This window comes from Battus philenor, unplaced genomic scaffold, assembly GCF_028537555.1.
Source record: "Battus philenor isolate CCGP_79_NKW_IND1 unplaced genomic scaffold, ilBatPhil1.0.hap1 SCAF_3, whole genome shotgun sequence".
NCBI classification, from domain to species: Eukaryota; Metazoa; Arthropoda; class Insecta; order Lepidoptera; family Papilionidae; genus Battus; species Battus philenor.
Genome location: NW_027181693.1, coordinates 15640046 through 15661737, shown reverse-complemented (window position 1 = coordinate 15661737; position 21692 = coordinate 15640046). Strand labels below are relative to the sequence as shown.

The window sequence follows — 21692 nt, the reverse complement described above, 5'->3', positions numbered from 1 at the left end:
TAAAGGTTTTTGGTGACTAATGATCTATATATCCACCCCTTCAAAGAACCAATCACTCTCATATACACAAATTATTGCAGTCTTATAATGACTTAAATGCTACACTAAAGTTTATTTGGTTTTTTAATACAAGACACATCTATAAGTTATAACAACTCTGAATAGTAGAATTTGCGTAATACATACTTCAAGTATACAGGATGATTAGTTATAGGTGTAAAAATTTTAAGTATATAAATACAACATAGCTCTTTTGTCAGCAAAAGGCTTTAAAGCTTTTACACCATTTTACAATCATCCTGTATAAGTGACAGATAGTAAACAATAATTAATTTTAATATTGAGTAATACGAATTTTATGAATATTGTTATTTATTAATTTTTCAAACTATTGACTTTTGGACATATATACCACAAATTAAATTCATTTTACAACTTTAACACATAAAAAATCATACTGTATATCTGGAGAGTATTCAAATTATAACTCATATTCATATAGAAAATAAACACATTGTTCAACGATCATTCACCAACAAGATCATAGTAAATTAAAAAGGTGTGTTAACATTGACAGTTGAAATGAGCTTTTAAGTGAATAGGCTATAACGGGAGTGTACTTACTTGGGAGCCGGTTCGCCCTCCGCCTCGCACTCGATAATGAACGGCTTATCCACCTCCCCCGGTTGAGCCACTTGGAATAGGAGCTCCTCCACTGTAGGCTGCTTTACAATCCGCGGCGGCGAAGTCACTATTTAACAACAACAAAAAACAAGTTAATACAAATAAACACAAATGAATATACAAGTTGGTTTACATAATAATTATACAGTAAGAAAAAGCATTCACAAAATTCATATAACTACAGTTTTAAAATTAATAATTGTTTACCGTTTGTCCCTACAGACTTTGTACTGACAGAAGATATAAGCTTGTCAGTTAATGATACATTTAATTCTTTAAAGCTTTCAAATCTACAACTTTCTGTATTTTGTAAGTTTGGAATCCCGCATTATAACAATATAAAGTCAATACAAATTATTCATCTTCAAAAAGAAAACAAATTCTTCATGGTTTTTGGTGTACACATATAAAGGTTCACAAGATATCTTATACCTTCTCTTTCTTAGTTTTAAGTCTAAAATTGAAAGTATGTTATTAAATGAATCTTATTAAAGCATTCATGAGTTTTTAGTTCGTCAAAATATGTGGAAATTGCTTTGACTCATTTACATGACTGATATTATAATGTACACATGAAAATATGTTAAATTTTGTTTAAAAGAGCAAGTGTTGAGTTTCTGGCTGGCTCTTAGTAGTTTAGCATTCCAAGTCTATGGCTTACTACTTATAATGTTAAAATAATTGATGATTCAAAATAGCATATATATGCCTGCTTGAATAGACATTTTAAATTTGAATTTCTCTCAAAACCAATGCTTGTAATGTTGTAAATTTGTGTATAAATTAATATAAATGCCCATAAATACAGAAGCAAAAACAATAAAGTATTCTGTCTATTGTTAATATACTATTGTAATTTAAAACCATTTAATTGCTTATATTTCCTGATCTGACTTAAGATAGTGTTTATGTAATAATGTGAGCTATAACAGTGAAATCACTTTATTATCTGATTTATCTCAGTCAAGAGCTAACATCAAATCATTTTTTACATCTTAAACCAATAACACTGTATATTTATACCTGTTATATAATGACTATTTTAATATATATAATTTTTCTTAACCATGAAACACATTGTAGACTTGTAAGATGATACATTTCATTAAAGAATAGACACAGATTGTGTTCAAAGTTAAAATGAATTGGATGACAAACATAAAATCATAGCAAGGCAAGGACAAAACAATTCAGCAATTACTAATCCAGATCATAGAGTAATTGGCTTTTTATTGAGTTACTTTTTATTGAATTTCTCATTCATTGAGCTGAATACATCCCATTCATGCTTAATACTGAATTGAATCTTTTCTACTACTCTGTATTTTACAGCAGTGAGAGATGATGACTACTTGTAATCATAGGTTGCAGGTTCAATTCCCAAGAAACAATATTATATAATTCACATTTTTTCATTAATTATATAGGATTGCTACAGCTCACAAATAGGTATTCAAAATGGGCATTAGCATCCTTTTCTTGCCCTAATACAGTGTGATCAATAACCAACCTGTCAAAAATAGAAATTAAGGTATATCATTGGGGGAGGCCTATCCCTTGCAGTGGGGTATCTATGGGCTGATATTATGATGAAGCATTCATGCTGTGTTGTGCATCTAATTTTTGCAAAAACCTTACACAACACCAAACCGGGGACATACCTAACTTCCTACTAATTTACCAATTTCTCAGTATAGACAGATAGACATATAATCATTTTTATACATAGATTATGTAATGTATCAACCACTGTTATATAAAAACTATGCTTATCATTTAATATTAGGTAAGACTAAGGCAAATCTGTTTTTAACCAAATCCAAGCTGATTTTCACATGATAAGTAGAAGATTTATAACTTGATTGAATCAACACTCTGAATAATATATAGAGGAAATTTGTACATAATTATAGTACATTAAAATATATATTTATTATTTATTATAGTATATAAAAATATATATTTAAATGTACACTATATCAACTGTTTGACTTGGCATAAGCCAATATAAGAAGTAGATATTTGTTTTATTATTACATAGTATATCATTAAAGATTCTATGTTAAGCAAGTACAAGGTTTCCATAATGAGAGCTGATTTATTGTCAATATTTTATGAAATAAATATCACTAGTTTTGAGCTATTTTAATACCAATGGCACTGGTTTCCTTCCATTTATGATATTTCTATAAATAAAAGCTAATTTTATTTAGCTATCAGTTTTCTGTTTCATATCTTTATTAATAAATCAAATACTTATAGTATAAAATTTTTTTTTTTTGCTTTTATATAAAGCATGTTTTGCAAGAAATAATGATTTTGTTCTTATCAATCTTTAGATTTCTGATTCGCAAGTTAAGGATTTAGTTTATGGATTTTAGATGCACTAGCCTTGAGCAAAAAAGCAAAAGCTAAGCAAATGCTAAGTTAAGCTTTTATAATTTAGAAATTAAAAGACATTGAATTCAAGATACCATGTTAATTCATGAGAATGTAATGATGCAATAGCAACTGAATAGACTAAACTGTTAAATTAAATATTCTTATTAATATATTATGGACAGCAAAAAAAAAAATAAGAATAGGAACGTCATATTTTTAAATTAAATATAATTAAATGTTCTTGTGATTTCATTCCTTTAGATAATACTAAGACCATTCTTTCCATTGTATTTTTGTAGAAATACTATTTTAAACATTTCCAACATTTTAAATTGAATCTCGGAAGAATGATAGTAAATAGACCATTGTTCAAGACATTTAGCTAATGTTGTTATGAACACCGAAAACCTAGAATACGTATAATATTACAGAGTAAATGCCAAGTAAGCTTCTGATGATAGTAAGAAAAGGTTGAATGAACTTGGCACTATAAATTGAGCATATATCTCTGTACTACAGACGTTCTAAATACAGCTGATAGCAAAGTTATTTGTGATGAACTTACGTAGTGCGGCCGCTTGAGACACTGTCACCAACAAACATATCAACTTATAAGTCTCCATGGTTGCAATATTCGCAGCCTCGTCGATCTAAGAAACGAAACAAGCCCGTTAAGAGACGCTAAAACACAATCCGACACATGTCTACACTCGATGACCTAATCCCAATACAACTCTTACAATGACAACATCCACTAAAAATAGTAGCATTGAATTACACACAAATATAACACGCAACTTTAACTTTTGCTAATAAGAAAAGAAAATCTTGCGAAAATCAGTTTATGAAAATTTTTGTGTACGTTTATATATGTAAAAAATTTACACATAAATTTTCAATAGAAAGAAATGACTATATAACGAATATTTATCATGTTACAGTGTAAAATGACTTATATTGTAACGGTATTTTTTTATAAATAATAATATTACCTAAAATCTATTTTATAATAATGTCATCGCGGTGTAACCGAAAGAACTGTGTACACAGATTTAAAGGCGGGGCCTTCGAGGTTCTCGTTTCGACAGATCAATTCAATCAGACGCATAGACAAATAATGTTTGACCAGAGAGTATAACGTAATCACTAACGTTATATTTGACTTGCCTGCGGCTATGGCGTTCATCTTACTCTCCCCTTAACAATCGCACATAAGTCTATATCGGTCTAGCAATACAGATTAAAAATTAATTTATGAAATAATCTTATTGTGTGTATATAAGAATTATAATTCATTTTTTTTATTTAAATATAAATTTATAATTTAAATCTAGATAGTAATGGATTTTCGAACCATGGGAATTAGAATAACGTTCACGATTTTATTTACAAAATGTACTTAACTTCTTGTTTCTTTTTGATGTCGACGCTGTCCCTATCCTTGTGGGACTGTTACAGCTTCATCGGTCAAAATGTTCCTGTGACCCTCATGGGAAAGTAATAAAGAGTTGAGGATGAGTTTACATAGAAGCGGTGTTAGCCTTTGCCTTTAATAACGCAAATGTGTTATTTTGCTCCTATGTCGGTTATTTTTGCTTGCAATGTAATTTTTTTGTCCGCCGTCAAAATTTACAATGAAACACGTAAATATAAATAATATTAAAAATTCACAACAATTACAACAGTATGACTAACCAAATATTGATCTTTTTATTTATTTTACGACGTAGCGTGTTTTTGCCCTATTTTGTATTTAGCCTGTGATTAATAATTTTCCTGCATTAATTCTTGTTTAATCTGTATGTCTTACTTGAATGTCTGTCAAATAATGATGGCAAGTCCATTGGTTAATCAACCAAGAGGCTAATATTATTCATTCTTGAACAAAAAACATTATATGTTAATTTTAAAAAATAACTGTTTATAAAGACAACTTCAAATTTCACTAAAATTGTTTAAGTCTACTGTAACAATTTATCTCTAGCTATCAATTACAGAAATCCAGTTGAAAGATCCCTGAATTAATTGTTCTTCTGACATTTATTATATATTATTCAAATAACGGTCTTGCGCTGCTCGCATCTAGGGGCGTCATCGGCTAATATGTTGGAATTAAAAAGATCTGAAAGGGAAATAAATATTAGTAAAGAAAAAGAGAATGTATTATGCATTATAAAGATTGTAATTCAGCAACATTATGGTAAAAGCGTTTACGTAGCGTACGATCAAGTAATATTTTAAAACTTCTGATTCCCTTAAAAAAAATTTTTAAACTTTTTTTTGTGCGATGAAACGTACAAAATTTATAAAATTATCACCTGAAATACAAACACATTTTTGTTTTCAGTTTTTTTGCTGGAGTTTTTATGAGAACTGATAATATATAGAATTATATTCACAATACTAATTAATTTACTCGATTTGAGCTTTATTAAGGTTTGGGAATGAATGGCCTGTGCCAAGAAATATCTATACTTCCCACCATGTTTAAATTTCGTTAGAATTTTAAAAATTTTAAACTTAAAATAAAACAATTGGTTTTTCAAAATATGCGATGAGGATATGTTGTTTTTTCCTGGTCATTTCTATGATTTTAAGTTTGTTTTGTATTTTATCACGCTGTTTCATATTTTTGGACTTTTAATTTTGAAGCTCTTCACAGATATTAATTCTTATTTTCTTGTATATAAATGCTTTATATAACCTCTTTAGTTCCAATATCTTCTTAACAATAAGTTGTCAGTAAAAAATGTTATGATTTTGTTTATCATATATTTGCTTGAATAGCAGTAGCAAGAAACATGATGATATTGAAAATAAAAATTATTTAAATGTATTTTTAGTTTGTGAAAATTATTATGGGTGTAGTATAAAGAATATATTTCACTCAGTTACATAATAAATGACGTGAGTATAAAATTACTATTATAGAAATGTTGTAACTATTTGTTAAAAATACCATAGCTGTTTTCAATATAAATATTGTGCAGCACTGTAATTAAAATAGAAAGTTAAATCGTCTATTTTTAAATATTTTAAACGGAAAAATTTATCACAGTGAATTAATTAAATAGGAATGGTTTATGAAAATGTCTATATATGATAAAAATTTTGTCTTTTGGACAATAGATTCCAACACGCGCCATATTTAAACTAGAATACAGATAAAAACTTGTTTGTTTAGAATAACTTACTATTTGTACTGGTTATAAATGTGACATGAATTGGCTTTAAAGACTTACTGAGTATTTTTAATGTTTATGATCTTTTATACTTTAGGTTCCGCTAAAAAAAAAACTAAATCATATAATGTTGTATTATTATTTGTTTTTTCAGTTTGATAAACCATCACTTCATTCAACAATGTGTTAGTATTAAGATTTGTGTAGATATCGTTAACATTTTTTAACGTTTTTTTGTACATTTTTACTTATTTTTTTAATGTTTCATAGGTGATCGTAATTTAAAAACACCTCGTCACTGCTGCTCTAGCATTCATTCTCATTCCGAGCCGCCACTTACTGAAAGCTACAATAAATCGGAAACATTCGTAGACTTAAATAAGTTTAGAGGAAAATGTCAAGATCGTAGCAGCTTGTCCAAGTATCAGAGTGAATATTATAAAAAGTATAACCAGCAAGAGATTCCTGTTAAAGACAGTAGTGATGTCATGTGCGAGGAAGATGGAAAAGGGGACAGAGAGACGAACTCTTCATCTCTTGATTTGGACCAGCTCGAAGTTAAGATATACGGAAATATATCCCAAGAGTTGCAAACAGACAGTAGTTATGTTGCCAGCCTTGAGTCTAATATAAAACTCTTCAGAACAACGGTCAGAAAGATCTTTGATACATTCAACCATTCAATGAGCGATTTTGAACAGTACAAGGAGAGGTTCGAGAATATTCTATCAAAGAGCAATGAAGAAACCATCGCAGAGATGGAGGAGTTCATAAAGGACATGTTTGAGCATATTACGTCATCAGATTCCTCTCTCTCGCATTTCACTTCCAAATCAATGCAACAGTCGTCTGACAAAGATTCGAATATTGCGGTCAAGCCTGACAGTAGCCGTGGCTCCGATACAGAGACGTCTTTCGAAGGATTTAAAACAACTATCGAGGCATACAAGAATGATAACTATAAAACAGACTCCACGAGCGGAGAAAATAGTTCCAATGACAAATCAAAAACGGATGCGTTCTGTATAAACTTCTTGAATAACAATAGATGCGTTCAAATAAAACTCAACAACCGAAACCTGCTATCAGAGATAAACATAAGAGACTCAAAGCAGAAGGAGGACATAGTGGAAGTCGCTTCAGCGGAGAACATTAAAAAATTGCAAGCGAAAAGGTTGGAAGTGGACAGTATAACACAGAGAAGCGAGAATTATTTTACAGAGAAGAATATACCAGTGAAGATATCGAATCCAAAAAAGAATATACATTTGAACGAAGACTTCACTAACGATGACGAAGATAAAGAAGACAACCGATCTATTTTCTATAAAATTTGTAATTTTTTGTGTCGGAAATTGCGTAAAAATGTTTAAAATCAGTCCGTTTTTATGTATGTCTAAATAAAAGATTAATGTTTTGGAGTAATTTATTTATGGACTAGAGAAATGTAACTATAGTGGTCTGAGTTATCAAGGTTCACCATTCTCCTCAAAGTTGTCTATGTAATACCAGCGGACCATGGAGATGTGTTTGCACAGCTGTAACGCGAACTTCTTCTTCATGTGCAGGAACTCCCTGATTATGGGCAGGTCCAGCATTATGAAGGCCTGGCCGTCGATCTCCTCCTGTTTCATCTTTTCGGCAATGAGTTTGCAGTCGTCGGTGCTGCTGAGGTAGGCGTACACGTCGTCGACGCTCCAGTCGAGGGGGTTCGGGGCGAGTTTGACTTTTCCCTTGATCCAGGACAAGGTGGACATCTTATCGAAGGTGTTGTCGGAAGGCAGCGGGTCATAGGAGGTGAACTTTAGTTTCTTGAGTTCAGGCTCCTCGGAATCGGAGACATCGGAGATGTGCTTGACATCGCGCGAAGTGCAGCTGCTTCCGTTGGTGTCGTTCTCTGTGTCGCTGTCGTGAGTGCTCTGTTTCTTGGTGGCGCAGGAGTTGCTGTACATGGTCTCCACGTCTTTTTTGTTCCAGTGTGCCTCCTTCATCTGGAGTGCGAAGTTTGGGAGTTTGGCGCCTCGCGTCTTCATCTCAAGTTTTGGGTAGGCGCCCTTGGCCTCGCGTTTCCTCCGGTGTCCGCGCTTGTAGTCTGACACGCTGTCCGGTGAGTTTGGTCTAGTGCCGGACTCCGAGGCTGGAGCTGAAACAACGCTGTGGTCGCTCTCCACCGACTCGCCGTCTCTATTTCCTTCGCTCTCCTGCGACGGTTGTATCTCCTTCTCCCTCTTTTCTGGAGCTGTTTTCTTCTTTTTCCTTTTTCCGTTCAAACTACCTTTTGGACGTCCACGACGTTCAGTGCCGTTATCTGAAAGCAAATAAAACCTCTAGAACCATACTCAATCACTTTCTATCAAAAAGTATAAGCTGTCTTTGTACTGTATTTAAAAGCTGCCATAACCAAGTTCTTATATCCACTAAAATTATTTACACAGCGGACGTTGCTAAGGTCGTCAGATGATGCTGAATGCAGGCCGGTTTCATCCGGTCTTATTGGAAATATAAAGGGTAGGTCCATTTCAAGCTGTGGATTGCTGAAATGATGATGTTCTTCTACCGAATTTGTACTAAGCTATTAACCTGGTGCATTGTTGATATAAGATTTATTTACTGAAATCTTATTTGGTTCATTGCATGACCTTTGTAACAATGTGCACATAATATTTTTTTTGTTTACATCCGTTACACGCCTAATTTTGGTTTTGATTAATGTCAAATATTTGACAGCTAGTGTCACGTTTTATTGATTTACAACATTTTCATTGAATTTTTCTTTTAATTTATAAAGGTCGAGACAAACGTTCTTAAAAGGACTCAACTAGAAATTCACCATATTAAATGAAACATATTAAATGATTAATTTCTCCTCCTCTTTGCGTCTTTCCCTCACTACTGAGGATCGTGATCTTTTTTGAAAATTCGTTGCGGACGTTTAAGCCATTTGCGTCGGTCCGACGGTATGTTTTGCTTCGGCTAATATGGTGTCCTGGGTGGAGGCTGCTATCTGGGTGAACATTCTTTTTGTTGGTACTCACGGAAGGTGGACTTGTCGACGAGCTGGCACTGGTGTGGGCATGAGGTCGGGTACTCCGCGGGCCCGAAAAGGCTGGGGCAGGCCTGCATTCGCACGCACACGGCGCGGCAGTACGCGGCCACGCGCGACCGCTCCGTGGGCACGCCCACGTATGCGTGATACGTGCTCGTCTTCAATCTGTAATACATCGCCAACTATTCTTATTGAATTGTAACACGTATCCACTCAGTTGTTGGGATATTTTTTGGGAGGGTTACAGGAAACTGGAAAAGGGCTCTGTTTTTCAGTGATAGCTCTGCGTTAGACGACTGAGAATTCGAACGTAGGTCGCTGGTCTACACAAAGTATTTAAAAAAAGGGAGGAAGGCATACACGGTTCATGTAATAAGTACTATAGTAAAAATTATTCAAAAACAAATGCAATATGCGTTAAAATTCGGACCTCTCTTCATCCGCTATGTACAAGTCCAATAGCGATGGGCTTTGTTTTGCTTCATGTCTACCTGTCCACCTATATATATATATATATATATAGGTGGGCAGGTAGACAGGTAGCCTATAGATTGCTACAAGGATATCCATGCCGCGTCCACGGGGTCACGGCAGCCACTTGAGAGGCTTTCGGCCCACTGCCACTTTAGACTATCAGTTCTCCGAGCAACGTCAGTAACCTAGGTTCTTTTGTTGATCTCTTCATTTAAATAATGATATTATAAATTACATTTATTCTGTCACTTTTTTTAAACATTTTTTACGTATTAAATATATAAAAATCTATAGGTAAAAAAAAGTCTGTAATTATACTCAATACAATAAGTTTATGGGGATCGCTCAAATCACCTCACGCAGACCTGTGCGGTTTACTCACCCAGGAGTTGTATTGTGCAAAATGTACAGATGTAGCGGCAAAATAAGGGAAGCAAGAGAAGCAAAGAACTAAACCGTTGGAGAAAGGAAGAAGAGAATCATGATACGTTCGATGAAATTTAATCAACGACTTATCTCCTATAAGTTACGAAGATAACAGTGTTCTTTAAACGTTTAAAACAATGAAGATATGTTTTAGGAATAGACATCTGAATGTAAAGTTTACGATAAGATTTAAACTCACTTAGCTCTGAGGATCTCCAACCTCATGCCCTCTTCAGGTGGCCCCTCCGTCTCCCAGTCCTTGAGTAGTTTCGCGGGTTTATACGAGGCGGAAATGATCTTGTTGAGGACCTCCTTTAGAACGAGCGACAGCGGGCCGGGGCCAACATGCTTTGGCAGCTGCGACAGCTTGTTCCTGCTGATCGACGGGCCGGCGTAGCACTTGTAGTTGAAGAAAATGCGATCGCACCACTCATTGGTGGTTTTTAAGTCTTCCTTGATGACCTTCGGCTCTTCGGGCTTAGGGCGCTCGCGGCTGCTGGTATCAGGTATGTGCAACTCGTAGTTGTTACTGTCGCACCAGCCTACAGGGAAGAGCAGGTCGCTGTCCTGCGCGTACCAGAACTTCTCTCCAATCGGGACCAGCTCCACGCACACCATGTGCTCCACTATGGACGATATACTCGCCACGTGGATCTCCTCGTGATTTGTTGGGTTAACTGCCTCCAGCTTCATGTTCACCTCGATGTCTTTCATCGGTTCCTTGGCTCCGAAGCAGTAATCGGGCGCGGGTACTGATGACGTCATGGAAAGGTACTCGTCCCAGTCGAAGGGTCCCTCTTTCCACGACTTGGGCGGTTTGAAGTTAAAGTTGTGCTTCTGCGCCCAGCCTATGGGGAAGATGTAGGGGTGCATGTTGTCGCAGAGCCAGGCGGTTTTTGTCTCCTCGTAGTCGTCGAGATTGTCGTCGGGCACCACGAGGAAGTGTAAGTTGTTGAATATGGTGGCCACGGTCGCGGGGCGGATGGTTCTCATATCGGTTGGACTGAGTGTCTCTAGCTTCATGCCGGCGACGAAGCTATGCGCCTCTTGCGTTGGTGCCGGCTGGAATTTGGTTGCATGAAAATTTACAAATTTATATCTATGCATATATACAAATAAAGAAGTAAAGCGAATAACTAAAACGTAAATTATGTTAAATACTTTCTTTAATTCAGAAGGAAAATAAAATCTAGAGTAAAAACACCTGTCCCTAGTACCTTTGGAATTCTTTACTTGATGTACAAATGATTCAAACTAAATAACAATGCTAAATGATTGTTATCTATCGTCATGTTCTTCGAGAAGTTTCTACCTTTCCTCTACCAAGTTTTTATCATCATCATATCAACCATAGGATATCCACAGGTGGACATAGGCCTCTCCCATAGGTCTCTAATAAGACTTATCGGAAACAGCTTTAAATTTTGCCAATGACGTTTACAAGGTCATCTGTAGACCTTGCTGGTGTATGTCTCACGTCATGCTTGCCGGTCCGTGGTGGGCTTCTGAACTTTAAAGCCACTGTCACCATCAGTTCTGCGCGCTTTTTGGCCTGGCCACTACCACTAAGACTTTTATGTAAGTTTTAGCTGCTCTAACTTTACAAGCCTCTGGGTTATGTCGATAAATGTCTTTCGTTTAAGAAGTTCATCATTTCTGGATTAATCTCATAGAAAAATTCCGAGAATAGCCCTCATCACGGCTCATTTAGCGGTTGCGATCTTGCCAACGATGCCGGAAGCGTGAGACCAAGTTTATTTACCTAGGCCTTCACTGTCTGCGTGTCCAGACATCATAAATCTCACCTGGAACAGGTCTGCAGGGGTTGGTTCCTTGATGGACTCCTCTGCGCTCTGCCTCAGTTGGGCGCTCAGTTTATTCTTGCAGGAGAACTTGTTCACCTTACCCGGATACTTAAATTGCCACGGGGATCCCTGTAACATCAACAACGATATATTGGATCGTATTGCGATGTAACAAGCGCGTGTTTCGAATGACACAGACGACGATAGTTTTAAAGGGGTATATGTATACAGTATTCACTATGAAATATGTCATATTAATGTTTTTTTTTTTATTTCAATACAATAGACCAATGACTTCTGGCAGTACAGCCTCTCGCCAACTAAATCGCGAACAGAGTGGTCGATCCATGAGAAGATCCGGATCCTCCCACGAATTGCCGAGTTGTCCACGCTGAAGTCCCAAGTCACTACACTAGATACCTCAATACGGGTAGAGCTGCCACCTTCGTACAACTGGAGTATGAGTTCCTAGTATTTTTTTTTAAAGTACACGGACCATTCCGTTCCGCTCACTCAGTACAGATGAAGCTGTACAAGCTCCCAGGCTAACAGCAACAACTTCCATAGAAATAATGATGATATAGTAAACAATATTTAATAGAAACAGGCGTTACCTTACGGAAGTCCATCCTAGGTAAGAAAAGGACTAATATTTAGCCACTTCCGCACCGTTTGCGGAAGTGGCTAAATATTGGTTCTTTTCTTACTTAGTAAACAATGATTAAATTCAATATGTATTAGTTATAAACGTTACGTTATTTATATATGATACGATTCAGAGTTCCTGGTAGAAAAAAATATTTTGTATAGCTCCCATTTTTTGGTTCCACCCCTATATATGCCGGAACAGGGATTTCATTTTCTATATTAAATTTTTCATTTTCTTTACATATATCAGTTCTTATGTAAAAAAAAAGATTAGTAAGGACAGTGTCGCCTTGCTAATGAATGACGATAAAGATTTGCCTGCGCTTCACAAACTACTACTACTACTACGCTACTAGAGCCGTAGTTGAGGACATGATCAAAAGGACCACTCGGCCCTTCTCGCCGCCCTTAAAGCGGAATTCAAATAATATCCGCTCCCTCGTCTCAACGTCAGGATACACGCCTCACATCGAGCCCCGGCGGTCTCGACACACATGTCATGCACTACTCACCTACACATGACACGGCGGCCGCGTCCGCCTAACCCACGTTCAACCGAGAGCGGTCCGGAGAGGCCCGTGTCTCTCCCGACCGCCGAGTAGTCCTCGCTTCGTGCTACATACACTACACCCCACTCACTACACTATACACCTACATGGGTATAGTTCCCCGCGTGCGAACGTCTTCGTCGTAAATAGGATATCGTCAACGTAAAATTTTTAATACGATCGCCAAGGTAAAATTTGTAGTCCGTGGACCTCTGTTTCCACATGCTCAATTTAGATGAAACTGCACAAAGCCTAAACCGGCTAGCAGCATAACTTCTAGTACATCAAATGCAAAATAATCAAAAGGAACAGTACCGAAAAATAACAAAAATTAAAGATAGTAATAAAATTAATAATAAATACATTTAAAAAACTTTTAAGTTAAACGGTTTTTTGATGGTGGTTGTGGAAAAATATGTACCTAGTCCGCCATATTGGAACGGCGTCCATCTTGAATTTTAAATTTTGACATAATCATCGTGTTTTACTAGTGCAGCCCTTTCATTTGATACCCATATTGAGGGGGTTAAAGAAAAATATGTAATCCGCCATTTTGTATCGGCGGCCATCTTAGATTTATAATGTTATTGATTTTATTATATTGTATTGTCATCTGAATTAAATGTGTGTACCAAATTTCAGATCAATCTGAGAACGGGAAGATGTTTAAATTGCAATTTCTAATTTTGACCCAAATAAATAAGCAAATAAATTCCGTACGGGTCGAATTAAATAAAACCGTTTAAAAACACCTAGACATTATTTCAAGTTTTTTTTTCCTTAATTATATTATTTGTTATTTTACGTCCACGAGTTCAAAGGTAATATGATAAGTAATAATTATAAACATATTTATTTAAAATTTCTGAAACCATTGAATTTTGGATAGGGTTTACCATACATTAATCAATATCGAATGAGGAATACACGCTCCTTTAAGCTACCCCGAAGCCGAAATTAGCCGATTGTCGCTTTCCAAAGGTCCATGTGCAATATTTATCGCTGCGTACTGTATATAATGTATTTATTATACAACTTCTTACATTGTGGACGCTTGATAAAAAGCTTAGCAGATGTAGGGACTCTATTGTTTAATAGGACAGATGCGGGTGTCGCTGGGGATGTAAAGAAAGCCTACCTTGTACCTGCGCACGATTGTATGTCCGATATGGTTGCGCGCTACAAAATCTAACTGCATTATATTATCTCTTGTATATTGTAAAAATACAAGCGGTTAGGAATATAAATGAAATAATTTACATCGTTTTGTATTGTTATATTTGGTTAAAAGCAAACATCAAAGAGCACTACGAAACACATTTGTAAATCGAACGGTTTTATTTTTTTTAACACAGTACGAGAAATTATTTAAATATGTCACTGGCCAGTTATAATATACTTTAAAAACGTGCCATTTTTAGTTCGGCTTATTTCCAAAGAAGAAACTTTTGTGTCGAAATCACTAAAAAATATCGACACGACGATCAAACTAATCTATACAAATAAATAAAATTGTAGTGTCTGTTTATAATTTTAAAATAAACGCATTTTACTACGTACAAATGAAGATCCAGCGCATTCTGCAGATCACACCGCAATAATTACGAGTCACAGCAAGCCGTTACTTTCCAATGAGGTTTATATTGTATTGTGTATTTAATAATTTCGAACGAAATTGTCTTTTAAAAGATACGAGAGAGAGCACGAGAATATATCAATATCACTAATATATGAATTGTGGAGGTCACACATCCTATATAAGGGAGCACGTTTACCGATTTTTGTCTTAGCCGTTGGTTAAAAGAAGAGAGATCTAGAAGGCGTTCTTGCTGCAGGAATTCGAAAATTTACCTCGGACAAGTTCCGAACAGATAACATGGCCACCACAAATATTTTTAAGTGTAGTGGCGTCCATTAGAGAACGTCGATCTTTCAATGATAACATTCGGTATCTATTTAAAAAAAAAATAAGAATCCTGGCTTAGAGTGCTTTGCGAAGTGGAAATGGGTAGAAGCATTGTTTGCAGCAATATTTCCTTTTGAAAGAGTAGCAGAACCGCCACACTTTCTTGCAGTTTTGTTGCAGGATGATCATCACGTCACCTAGGTGATTAGACAAAACAAAACTGTATAACAGGAAGTGCGGTGATGGATGGGAGGCTGATGAGTAAATGTCCCATACATTTTGGATGAGATAGAGAAAGTGAAAGTAGGTATATAACACCCTATATCCCGAGAACAAGTCAGAGGAGAGTTTTAAAAAAACCACGGGCCGGTAGATGCGGTGGTACTCCCACTAGGTAGACCAACAACATAGTGAAACGGGAAGAATGTAGGCAGCATAAGATCGAAACAGGTTCCTTACATTCGGAGTCTATTGGCAGATGTGATGATTGAAGCATTCCACATGGAACAGCCATGGGGTTTTCTTCACACAACTGTTTAATTTCAGTAAACACAGGAACTATCTACTCCTAACTATACCTTTTTATTGGAAGAAAAGGACTAATATATAGCTACTTCCGCTAATAAAGTACTTTATTGCACGACTACTGCTACATAGCAGAAGTACCTATATATTAGTCTTTTGTTACTTAGGATAGACTTCCGCAAAATACCGCCTGAATCTATTAGGTTTTTTATACGACTTTCATTACTGCCCTATATATATATATATATATATGTATATATATATATATGTATATATATATATAATTCCAGTATTTTATACGAGTAATCAATAACATTCGATACGGCGTTACAAATGCAAAGAATACGTGACGAAGAACCGATAAGAGGAATTACAGCTTAGGCATCGGTACGTGATGCCACTGGGAACGGTGATACGAGCGGCGTCCAATTACGAAACGTGTCATCTTTATTGTTTAAAGTTGGTTTTATAACTCGAATTAATATATCGGAGCAGGTAAAACTATGTACCAAACTAGCTGATCCCGCAAACGTTGATTTCCAAAAAAATTAAAGTTTTTAATTAACAAATTAAAGATAAGGATTGATCGTAGAGGGGTGAAATTTTAGGGTTGTATGTATTTTTGTATGCTGTATCATGATAAAATAAAAACCAAAAAATTTGTATAAAAATAAAATTAAAAATTTAAGGGTGGACCACCCTCATCACTTAGGGGTATGGAAAATAGATAGTAGCCGATTCTCAGACCTACTGAATACGGATATAAAATTTGGTAAAAATCGGTCAAGCCGTTTTGGAGGAGTTTAAGTTCGAACACCGTGACACGAGAATTTTATATATTAGATATTCTTAGATGTGAAATGTATTCTTGGAAATTTGTGTTTGAATTTAAAGCTTTCAAAAGAAATTTTTTTACACGTATCATGCTTTGCTCATATGTTTGATTATTCAGAAAAAAAATTACAAACTACATAGGACTTATTAGGATTATTTTAAAAAATCGCGCTGCAGCGACAAACTACGTACACAAAAATACGTTACCCGAATGCCAATTGTTAAGTAAATTTATCGAAGACATAGCCAATGGGTAGTAGCGAGGTCTGTTCCTATACAGGAAGGTAGTAAACAAAAGTAGGAGATATTCTAAATTTAAATTAAGCGTTAATCGAACTATATATTAACTATTTTGGTGCCAAGGAACACCGTCATGCTGCTCCTTTTGATAGTGCACGACTGGATATTATTATAATGTTATATAATTTATCAACATAGTTCCAATATTAAAAAATATCCAAACTGAAATTTACTTCTAGTGGTATAAGTTCACTAGAGAAAAAATGGCTAGATGGATAAAATTATGCTGGAATGCTTGGAAAAAATGCCAGGACAAAATTTACGACGACGTGTGGCATGCAGCTGTAAGAACAGAAGTGCAGTGAAAAGATCCAATATGATTTGCTCCAAACTGCAATTGACAATCCACCTGTCAAATTTGGCGATTACAGTATATTTTCCCATGGATATCTACTATAAGGGAGGTCATTACCTTGTAGTGGGCATCAATAGCTGACGACGAGTTAAACCATAAATATTGTTACAAAAAAAATCAAATCTTTTATTATTTGACATTTGTTACAGTTAATATTCTTTATACATATATACATATATATAATAATAAATATATATAAAGCTAAAAAAATGTACATTATTATTGATACTTAATACTCCTAAGACATTTAATGGATTCAGGCGTTACATTGCGGAAGTCCATCCTAAATAAGAAAGGACCAATATCTAGCCACCTCCGCACATGCAGTGGTTGTCGTGCATGAAAGTGCACGACAACCACTGCATGTGCATGGATATACATACAGAAGGTAGACTGAAGACTTTATTAAGGTCGCTCCTATAGGTAATCTATATAGGAGGCCTATGTCCAACCGTGGACGAATTGGCTGAGAGTTCATGGGGAAATTTTTCACTTTTGTTTTAAGGACTTCAAATTATAGTGGCGTTTAGATGATACCATACTATCATCTAATCGCTCGTGCAGCCAATGACCTTTGGAATCTGAAGGCTTTCGAGGATTACGAGTTGGTAGACGCGGTGGCGGTAGGTTAACATGTGTATCTGGATCTACGACATGATCAAGGTAGAGGGGATCGAATAGAGCAAGATCTTGAATATCATACAAACCGAGGCAAGCCCTAGAATGAAATCAAGGAAAGCGAAGACGTGGCCGCCTAAAGCAAACCCGGCGGACGATCACTGTACAGTGAAGGCAGTTGGAATGACGTGGAGCGAAGTAAAGCGCGAGGCTCAAGGCCGCTCGGGATGGTGACGCACTGTGGACACCCTCTGCCCTCATCTTGGGTACATAGGAATAAATGATGCTAGTGGGCGTCTATCGAATGACGAACGAATGAATGAATGAAAACTCTCCAAACATTCAAATCCTAATCAATTAAGATCGGGACCGGTCTTCAGCTTTGTTGAGGTCCAGAATATTCGTTCCTTACTACGCTCAGAATAAAGCTCTCTCTTGCATTTAAATACTGGCGTACCTTGTTGGTGACATATCCAAAGCTGCTAAGACGAGGGTTGGAGAAGAATATCCAGAACTGTTGCAGGTCTTCGTCGGCGCCGTCGTATCGGAGCAGAAGACGTCCGCCCACGTTCTCGCACACCTGGAACATCCAATTCTTGAACGTTCGCAAATTAAAGTAATTTCATACTAAACTTCAAAACTTTCAAAACTTCACCTACATGGGTAGCACCAACTACCCATAGTTATTACTATAAGTAATAAGTATTACAATGCAGGATCAATATTGACAACTTTTTCAAAGTTTTGATAAAGTTTAAATTACAACTGGATAGGCTAACATATTCTATAGAGATGTTTCAATAAACATAGCTGCAATCGTTATTGTATTTAACTTATTATTTCTAACTGTTTGTTATAAATTCCAATTCCTCCATTCCTCCCTGAACACTCTATATCATGGTTGCACAGACTTATTAAGACTAGGGGCCACTCGGGCAAATCATGAACTGATGGTGAGAAGTATAGGTAATTAATTTTTTTTAGTTTTATTTTGGAATAGAATTCGATATTTTTCGAATGTACGAGAGTATTATTTTTGCTGTCGGCGAGCCATTAGTATTCGACCGGCGGGCCGCGGTCTGTGCATCCATGCTCTATATACGGTTTTCTTAAAGAACAACACCATACGATACTACGGCGTCCTGCGACAATAACATCAGTTTTTATAAGAGATGTCCACAATGATTTTTTTAAAACTACCCTATACTAATATAGATAAAATTTATTTATTCAACATTGAAACTTTTAACAGAACTTTTATTGATCATTTTTTTATTACATTTTATTTTTGACAAAATGCGTGTAACATAAGTCCTGAAGATGCCCCGTGGAGGGATGAAACACGGGTCGAGTGATTTAGCGATGGTAGTTGTGTAATTCGCATTGTTTGCCGCATGCGCATTTATCAGCGGGCTGGTGGGCGGTGCACTTTGTTGCACGACTACGACTGCATGTGCGGAAATGGCTAAATATTGGCCCTTTTTTTACTTAAGACAAATAAGATAAGTTGGAATTATTAAAAAAATGAAGATGTGGAATTTTTTATAAACATATTAATTATTATAAAGACAGCAACTCACCGTGGCGATCCAGTATCTGTAAGGATCTATAATATTTTGTATTTCCACCTTCATGCCGACCTTTATCCTGTCGATTGGCGACATGCCTTTGTTGTTCAACGCCTCTATGCACACCGACTGCCCCACCAATAAAGCCTTCTTCATTATATCTATGATGGTATCACCGCATTTCTCGTTAATCTCGTCAGGTGGTTCCACCAGCTCGTCGTACTTCCCGCACCAGCCCAGCGGGTGCACTTTGGTGTTGGAGATGTCACACCAGAAATCGCTCTCAGCGCCTATGAATTTGATTCTTAGGAGATGGCCGCATACCATAGTGATCTCAGCTATCCAGTAAATGTCGGGGTTGTTCTTGTGGCATACCTCGAGCAGCATGCCCTGCTTGATGCCATTGTTGAGACTGGCTTCCACCTGCAACAAAGTATTACATTGTAATATATATATATATAAACAGGTTATGTATATGTAAATGCTTCAACGGAGTGAATATACGGTTTCTTAGATGAAAATCGTAATCTACTACTGCATTTTAAAAATAATTATCGTTTAGTACATATACTTGCAAGCTAAACCTTTTTTATTCTGGTAAAATTAATATAACATTACAGTGTTTACTTTATAAATTTTATTAGAAAATGGTGTACATTAAACCTTTAAAATCTTTAACAACTTTAATTTATCTACTAACTTAACTTTATCTAATACTTTGAGTAAGTTTACCTAATATATAAAATTCTCGTGTCACGGTGTTCGAACTTGAACTCCTCTGAAACGGCTCGACCGATTTTTACCAAATTTTATATGCGTATTCAGTAAGTCTGAGAATCGGCTACTATCTATTTTCCATACCCCTAAGTGATAAGGGTTGTTCACCCTTAAAAAATTTTTTTTAATTTTTTGACGATTTTTTTGTTTTTATTTCTTTACGATACAGCAAACAAAAATACATACAACCCTAAATTTTTACCCCTCTACGATAAACCCTTATTTTTTTATTTGTTAATTAATTTTTTTTTGCTAAACAACGTTTGCGGGATCTGCTAGTAATGATATAAAAATACAATCTCTAGTGTTACTTGCAAAAAAATTGCAAATTCATGCATCGATTTTTAATCACTCATTAACATTTATTATCTACTTTTAAATTTAATTATTCATGCTACGATAGAAATTCTATTGAGTCAATTTTTCTCAGCCCATTGGTGCTCACGACAAGATATATGCCTACCACGAAGATTGTCACAACGACCAGTTCCGCGCTGCCCGTGTTTAATAACTATCCGGAAGCCGGCGTGGATAGGCAAAAGCCTATCAACGCCGCATCCACCGCTTTACGGTCGCAACTCGAAAACCCTTTTTATAACGGCCATCAATTTCATAATTTATGTGTCAACCAACTGCCACTTTACACGAGAAATTCTTCGAGCTACGTATAAACATCGCTTCGTAGTTCTTCTGTAGATATTTAATGAAATCAGGCGTTACCTTGCGGAAGTCCATCCTAAGTAAGAAAAGGACCAATATTTAGCCACTTCCGCACATGCGGAAAAAAAAGATGTGCGGAAGTGGCTAAATATTGGTCCTTTTCTTACTTCTTCCTATTTATGATTCGATTTCGAAATTCCGAGCATAGCCTTGACCTTGAGTTTTCTTATGAGATCCGCTTTAAGCGACCGTCTGGGATCCTTCATCTAGCAATTCATATCAGTCAAAGACCATCAGTCTTCAGACAGCGGTATTTGGTTCAATTACTAATAAACTTATAAATGAGTAGTTGTATGGAAACATAAATACTATTTTTTATTTTAAACTGTATTTCTATTTATATGGTATGATTGTTTATTGGTGTGAAAGTTGTAAAGAGGTAAATGTATAGTTAAAAAAAAATCTTTAAAACATTTACACTTATAACCAATCACTCCGTATATTACATAATTACTTATACTTCTGAGTTTAAATGTATTATTTAATTATACACCAATACCTCACTTTGCGTCGTGGTTACGTTCCAAAAAAAACACGACGCAAATTGAAACACCGCATGTGGATTAAAATTTATTATAGCAAACCATGTAAAGATCGAAGATAGGTTCCAGGGATACGAAAATTCAACTTTTTAAAAAGAAAAAATGGACAAAGTAAACATTTAAAAAACAAAAATAATATAAATTTACCAATAAATATAATAGAAAAATATATACCTTTTTTTGTAACTAGAAACAACACGTTAAAATTAATATAAATTTATTAGTCTATCTTAAAAAAAGCACAACACTACATTACAACACACTACGTAATTGAAACTGAACTCCAAAGTGAGAATAAAACTGTATTAAAATTACGCTGATTTATAGTTAGAAAGGGAATCCCTGAGTTTTG

At 35.6% G+C, this 21692-nt stretch overlaps 3 protein-coding genes across 5 annotated transcripts in view; 1 reads left to right on the top strand and 2 right to left on the bottom strand.

The window, feature by feature from the left end:
• Nrg (Neuroglian) overlaps positions 1-4158 on the bottom strand; it is a 78247-nt gene extending 74089 nt beyond the window's left edge. For all 3 annotated transcript variants that reach the window (XR_011107716.1, XM_068770235.1, XM_068770234.1), the window contains exons 1-3: positions 4059-4158; positions 3632-3716; positions 625-751 (exon numbers count right to left, since the gene is read on the bottom strand). Coding sequence is in view for 2 of the 3 variants with exons in the window: in XM_068770235.1 (XP_068626336.1) it covers positions 625-751; positions 3632-3689 (185 nt within the window). In the remaining variant the exon portion in view is untranslated. The remainder of the gene's footprint in view (positions 1-624; positions 752-3631; positions 3717-4058) is intronic.
• Positions 4159-6645: 2487 nt separating this feature from the next.
• On the top strand, positions 6646-7621 carry LOC137926753 (uncharacterized). The gene has a single exon (XM_068770444.1). The coding sequence runs from the start codon at positions 6737-6739 to the stop codon at positions 7619-7621; it is 885 nt and encodes a 294-aa protein (XP_068626545.1). The 5' UTR covers positions 6646-6736.
• The window catches only part of LOC137926561 (scm-like with four MBT domains protein 1), a 34719-nt gene continuing 20641 nt past the window's right edge, over positions 7615-21692 (bottom strand). The window contains exons 2-7 of the mRNA XM_068770208.1: positions 19314-19724; positions 18191-18313; positions 12000-12128; positions 10394-11256; positions 9284-9459; positions 7615-8556 (exon numbers count right to left, since the gene is read on the bottom strand). Coding sequence (XP_068626309.1) covers positions 7718-8556; positions 9284-9459; positions 10394-11256; positions 12000-12128; positions 18191-18313; positions 19314-19724 — 2541 coding nt within the window. The 3' untranslated portion in view covers positions 7615-7717. The remainder of the gene's footprint in view (positions 8557-9283; positions 9460-10393; positions 11257-11999; positions 12129-18190; positions 18314-19313; positions 19725-21692) is intronic.